This window comes from Oratosquilla oratoria, chromosome 20, assembly GCF_046742065.1.
Source record: "Oratosquilla oratoria isolate Oo_2021 chromosome 20, ASM4674206v1, whole genome shotgun sequence".
Taxonomy (NCBI): Eukaryota; Metazoa; Arthropoda; class Malacostraca; order Stomatopoda; family Squillidae; genus Oratosquilla; species Oratosquilla oratoria.
The window spans coordinates 14,586,721-14,594,199 of NC_134796.1; the positions used below are offsets into that span (position 1 = coordinate 14,586,721).

The following is a 7,479-nucleotide window of genomic DNA, read 5'->3' on the forward strand; positions in this document are numbered from 1 at the left end:
CTTGGTTCACACTATTTCATCACGGGCAATCGTCACAGGCTGATCTCCCACTACTATAATCAACATTATAAAGGTAACATCAATCCTTATATTTAACACCAATATATTCCAGTAATAATAACCATACATTACCCACTCAAAACCACACCTGATACTCGCATTTTTTTTCTATGCGAACATCATTCCACCGAGCCCTCTGGACTTCCTTCGCTTGAGCACTGACCTCACCCGCCCCAGAGGACTCACACCGGCTGCGCACTGACTCGCGTAACAGCCACCTCATCCGCTCAACCACCACCACTCATCCGAGTGTCGCGTTCCACCGAGAACCACAACATCAGCAAAACTCGCTTCAAGCACGGTATTAAGGTAACCTATACGCCCTTAGATACCTACGTGCTCAACGCACGTACACCTTAGCCATACAACGAGTATGTAATCTCGCACTTATATTAGCATATTGTCATTTAGAAGTTTTTTTTTTTCTCTCCAAAAATTATCATTAAGTAATACTCTTTAATCTGCCAATTACAAATATACATATATATTCAACAGTTAATATTATTACATAATATGATATTCATATGCATTCTTCTAGTTAAGTAATTCTTGTTTAAACAAATAGCTCTTATATGTTTAAAATTCAATATTTACATAGAACTTATACATTTTTATCAATGTAACCTACTTTACTGCTGTAAATTTTTTTTATGAACAACCATAATTAATTCTATTATAAGAATAATATCACAATAATTAACTCCTTATTATATAATATTAATTCCACATTTTATTACTATTTTATATATACACATATATTTTTATGATTTTTGTAATCCCATTACTATATCCCCCTTCCCATATCTAAGCATAACATAATACCCTTAGTTACTATATACCTATTATTCATATTTTAACAGCTCCTTTTTTTTTTCTTAGATTACAAATCAAAACTAACTATTAACTAATACATGACTTAACAACATGGCCTTTGCCACCAGATCCAAAATTAAACAAAGTTTACATAGCGTCTTCTCAAAGTCTAGAGAAGACAAACAACAACATGACATATCCAGTGACAAAGAGGAAATACACACAGAAGACTTAATTGGCAATGACAAACCAGACCATTTTTACCTATATCCACAGGTTGACAATACCTCTAAACAGTTAACCAATGACCAATTAAATAATCCTGACAAAACTAATCCTAATGCAGATACCCCAATAGACCCTCTTTATGAGAACGATGTCTTACCTTTTTTCAACCAGCCTTCTCAAGTAGACACCTCCAACCCATCTCAACCACAACAACCCACCCAACCAACTCCTCATGTTGCTCCTCCAAATATGCAAACAAAACCTCCTATAAACCATAATCCATCCAACCCCCATATCCAAACACATAATAACCCCCTCCCACCAATCAAGGACAACCTTCTAAGTGGTGCTCCTACCATTCATCAAACAGTCACAACACGAAAGACTGCATACAGCAACAACAATACCCGCAGGTACAACACCACCCTATCCCTTGCTCAGTTCATGGAACCTTTTCCCACACCGATGCCCAGTGTTGGACACAGCAAAAGCAACACACGCAGGTACAACCCCACCCTATCCCTTGCTCAGTTCATGGAACCTTTTCCCACACAGATGCCCAGTGTTGGACACAGCAAAAACAACAAGTTCCACCCCCCTTTAAACACCCACTCCTCTCTACACCAACACATCCAATCAAATACTGCAACCTACACCAAACATCATCTCACTCCAACGAAGAGTGTTACCTACAGAAAACACAACAACAACCGCATCAGAGAACTAACAACCCATTCACCACCCATCGACAAACACCCCCCTCCAACACGACAACCAGTACTCAACAACGATTGGGGGAACGTGTACCAGCCTCACGCACCAAACCACCATAGGAATATCTCATACACAACACAAATACCTCACCCTAGAAGTAAGCCTAGACCAACTTAAAGTTGACAAGATGGTTGATACAGGAACAAACCTGAACATCATCCCAAGAGCTCTGTATGAAGCATTAAATGACCCACCCCAAATTCAATTTTCCAATATGGAAGGACTCTTAATAGAAGGGAGCACAATTCCTCTACACGACACCATAGACTTAAATATTGAAGTCAACAATCACAAAGTAGGTTTCACAACTTTCCACATAGCTGATGAATGGAGCCTTGATCAACATGGTATAATAGGACTACACTCATTAAAGATTTGGAAAACTAAGATAGACTTTGAGACTAACAAAATCTCCTTCCGAGATGTAAATAATAAATCAACAGTTCCTGAGACACCCGACTCAGACACACAACATCTCTCATGTCTACCTTCCTTTAATACTCCCAATCCCACTAACAGCTATTCCTTCCGACCACCCCCTTATGTCACCTCAAAGGCACTGATGTCTAACACAGTCATCATACCCCCTAGACATTCAATAACAGTCCCACTATACATACCCGGTGCAATAGACCATCAGGACGTCATAATCGACTCAGACACGTCCAGGATTAACAACATAACCATTGAGTCCTCCAGGGACACAATATCAGAAAATAAACATACACTAGCTATGTTAACAAACACCTCAGAACAACACCGTAAAATCAGGAAGAATACAAACATCTGCGCAGTCCATCTCCATAATTCCCCTATCCAGGAACCACTGCCGCAACACATCAACCAAGTAAGACCAACTCAACCCCTCCCCCCTATTCCCCCAGACCAAATCACGACATCAGCTGACGGAGAAAGTCATAACGAGCTATTAGCTCTCCTACAGAGGAATAGATCAGCTGTCGCCTTAGAAGGCGAATCACTAGGCAAATGTGATATAATCAAACATCACATCCAAATTCCCCCAAACACCCCCCCTTCATACACCCCCGCTTACCGCATACCCCACAGTAGGAAATCCCAAGTCAATGACAGTGTACATGAGATGATACACCAAGGCGTAATTTCCCATTCAGACTCCCCATGGAACAGTCCCCTCTTTTTGGTCCCTAAGAAAGACGGAACCTTACGCCCTGTTGTTGACTTCAGAAAAATAAACAACCTAACTCAATCTGACCCACACCCCCTCCCCGCCATGCAAGATGTACTACAATGCATTGGCAACGGGAACTCTGTTTTTTCCACAATAGACCTCAAGTCAGCCTTCTGGCAGGTCGAACTAACAGAGGAATCAAAACCCGTAACTGCATTTTCCACGGACAAAGGACACTTTCGTTTTGAACGTATGCCCTTTGGCCTTAAGAATGCCCCCTCAACCCAACAAAGGTTGATGACCCGCATTTTCAGTGACATGATAGGAATCTCATTATTCGTCTATTTAGACGACCTCATTATATATAGTCCCACAGAAAGAGACCACCTTAACACTTTAGAGATTGTCATCAAACGTCTCAAACATACGGGATTAAAGATTCAATTAAAGAAATGTAGATTCCTCATGAAGGAACTCACCTTCCTAGGCCATAAAGTGGATGCAAAAGGGATTCACACAACCACAGATAAAATAGATACAATAAACAATTTCCCAACCCCCAGAAACGCTAACGAAACAAGAAGTTTCATCGGGTTAGCCTCCTATTACAGACACTTAATAAGAAACTTTGCTGATATTGCTTCCCCTCTGACCAAATTCACAAGGAAAGGCGAGCCATTTCAATGGTCAGAAACAGAACAGCAAAGTTTCGACACTCTCAAACATACACTCACCACAGCCCCTGTACTAGTTTTCCCTGACATGAAGAAAGAATTCTTTCTTTACACAGACGCCTCCTCTAAAGGAATAGGCGCAGTCCTACAACAGAAAGATAACAATGGCAAAGAGCACCCCATAGCCTACGCAAGTAGAGTCCTTAATAAAGCTGAAACTAACTACTCAACTACACACAAAGAAGGACTTGCAATCATATGGGCACTAAAACACTTTAAATACCTCATTTTAGGCTACAAGATTACCATACTAACAGACCACCAACCACTAGTCTATCTTTTTAACTCCAAAGACTTACATGGGAGAATTGCTAGATGGAAAACAACTCTCCTTGATTACGATCCCATGATCGTATACTTAGCTGGAAAAGCTAACGTAGTGGCAGACTGCTTGAGCAGACAAACTCACATCACCCCCATAACCCAAACCACATGCATACCTATGCAAGAACTCAGGGATGAAACTGACGGAGACCCAATATGGTCTCCAATAAAACAGCATCTCATCTCACAAACCCCCTTACACTCCCGACCACCTGTCCCTATTGAGGAACTCAATCTGGTCGACGGAGTCATAAGGAGAACCATTAATACAAGAGAGGTTACTGTTATCCCCAGAGCCCTAATCCCCAAGGTCCTACACATATTGCACGACAGTGCAATGGGAGGCCACTCGGGCAGAGATAAGACACTAAACACTGCTAGGCACACATATTATTGGCCTTACATGAAAAGAGATATAACCACACACATAGATTCTTGTGTAACTTGCAACCAATTCAGAGGCCCTAACCTGAAGCAAATCAACATAAAATATATCCCACTCCCTGCTGAGCCATGGGAAACACTTGGCATTGACCTACTGAAAATGCCAACGAGCCATCAAGGTTCCAATTATGTACTCACAGCAGTTGAGTATTTCTCTAAATACACAATCTTAATACCACTCCAGGACAAAACAGCAGAGACTGTAGCCAAAACCCTGGTCAACAATATCTTTTGTAAATACAACATACCACACACAATGTTATCTGACAATGGCTCAGAATTCAAAAATGAAGTGATGCGCGAAATAGCACATCTTTACAACATTGACCAAACATTTGCCACTGCATACCACCCCCAGGGAAACGGTCTGACTGAGCGAACAAATCGCAAGGTCCTAGAAATTCTCAGACCATTGGTCAATGACCTCATGGACACTTGGGAAGATTGGCTACCACAGGTACAAGCCAGTATCAATAGCACAGTCAATTCCGCAACAAAGATGTCCCCACATGAAATAATTTTCGGCCAACCAATGCGCCTACCCTACCAAATATTCAACCCCCCCCCCACCCTTATACAACATAGATAACCTCGCACACTGCATCAAAAGAGGTATGCAAACAATTTACAAAAAAGTTAGAGCAAACCTGAAAGAAGCCCAGGAAAAGACAAAGACTAAACAACACAAACGGTCAATTCCACTTGACATAGCACCTGACGACACAGTCATGGTAAAAGACTCAGGTCGAACAAACAAACTCAAACCCAAATTCCTAGGCCCCTTCATAGTCACAAGTTCACTCCCTAACAATGTTTTCCTACTAACAGATCCTTCTGATCACTCCACCTTCACCATACATGGAGAGAAGTTGAGAAAGGTCAAACTGAACCTCGACCCAATCTCACCTCCCATCCACAACCCACCTATCACAGACACACACCAATCACCAATACGCAAGTCTCATCCCATGACTCTGGGTCGACGCAACTAAACATGCACTCTAGCTCTCGCCCCTGAAGATGCAGGACGTCATGTATCTATCAGTGGAGGTTAAAATGGCCCATTTCCAATAAGAACTCTTTTCCACATATCTATAAAACTTCTCTACTCCCTTCCGACCAATATAATCTTAGCGAGGGTCAGATAAACATATCCTTAGTCACTCAGACACGACCCCTTTTTCCACAGATGAAATCTCTACAACTCATCCCTCTCATCGTCCACCTCGCCCTCTCCGTCCCAAGGCTTTTGCCTGGCGCCATAGTCCACAAACATGGCACCACAGCATGCGTTGAAGACTCCATCATGGTGAAACTCCGCATCTCACCCACATCCTTGCTAGAACCAATTTCTAAACTACAAAATGACCTACAAGAAATACAGAAAAACATAGGCAGGCAAGTACCAAATAACACACACCAAAATTATGAGACCTCACAGATACTCTACCACAACGTCAACTCATTACAAAGTAAACTCAACAAGATAAAATACACAATATACCACCTTCCAGACCCAGACAACGACACTATCAACACCAGAAGAACCAAAAGAGGTCTATTCGATTTCGTTGGCATTATCTCTAAATCCCTATTTGGAACTGCTACTGATCAAGATATCCACACAGTGGATACACACATAGGAAAAATAACAAGAGTACTCCAACAACAAGGGAAACTCATAGACTTAAATTCACAGAACATAGATCTCCTCGCTGATTCTGTAAATTCAGTCATAGACAAATACAACTACCTTGCACAATTCACAAACACCCAGTTGTCTCAAATCACAAATTCCCAAACAGCCCTTTTCTTCCTTTATCACCTAAATAACCTAGACAAAGAACTAGATAGCCTCAAAGACCATACCAATCTCATACAGAAAGACATTTGGAACGCCCATGCAGGTGTAGTCGACTCCCAAATGATCACCCCAACCCAGCTTACCCAGACACTACGACGAGCCCACAGTACACTACAACTTACCCCTTTCTTTTCTAAACACGAAATACAACATTACTACCCCATCTTAGCATCAACTATCTTCCAACAATTTATTTTAATCAACATACCGATGGACCCTGTCAAGAGATTCTCCCTTTGGGAAATTTATCCTTTCCCATACCCTTACCAAAACCGAACAATGACCCTCAACCTACCAACCTCTACCATCTTAAAATCAACCGACGGTCAGTGGCTAACACTGACATCACCGGAGACCATAACAACTTGCAAGACAGCACGACCCAACTTCCACATCTGTCCAGCCTATCCTTTCCATTTCCAACTAACTAAATCCCAACCCTGCCTCTCAGAACTTACAACCAACCGAATACATCTTACCGAAACTTGTGATTTCCGTTTCTCAGACAACACCAAAATTCACCATACACATGTAGGACTTTCACCTCCCCTAGTCACCACTGTCACTTAAATTTGACTTGTAATATCACTCGTCTCGAGGCCCCTTGCCTCTCGTTACGTGAGGTTCACTAATATTCAAGTTCCTCTTAAGTAGTAGGCCCAATGCCTTCTTTTTCCTGTAGTCTCACTATTTTCTAGGCCCCATGCCTATTCCTCTCGTCCTTTGGGTTAATAAAAGGATGGTGAATTTTCTTTCTTCTTTCACTGTAATTTCACCTTAGCTTACACTCGGGATCTCTTTTCTCTCGTCTCTACATCGTCTCCTGATCCTCTCTCCTTACACCCTCTCTATATCTTCTCCCTATATCTTCTCTATCTCTTCTCTATAGAACGTCTGACGAGATCCCGTATCTTACGCTAAGCTACCTTCGTCTGACGTCACTAATTTTTCTAAACCAATCCCCGGTGACTTCTCAAATAAATGTCACTCCTTATGGGCGTGACTTTGAATTCATGCACCAATAGTTTTTTCCTCCTTCTGCACCTTGCACCAATCCGGAAAGCCATTTCAATGCCACTAGCAAAAAT

General features: G+C 41.8%; 1 protein-coding gene across 1 annotated transcript in view; it reads left to right on the plus strand.

Moving 5' to 3' along the window:
- LOC143036109 (uncharacterized) overlaps positions 1-6,961 on the plus strand; it is a 7,096-nt gene extending 135 nt beyond the window's left edge. The window contains exons 1-2 of the mRNA XM_076203364.1: positions 1-369; positions 5,717-6,961. The exon at positions 1-369 is cut by the window's left edge and continues 135 nt beyond it. Of these exons, the coding sequence (XP_076059479.1) occupies positions 5,717-6,961 (1,245 nt within the window). The 5' untranslated portion in view covers positions 1-369. The remainder of the gene's footprint in view (positions 370-5,716) is intronic.
- The last annotated feature ends 518 nt before the right edge of the window (positions 6,962-7,479 follow it).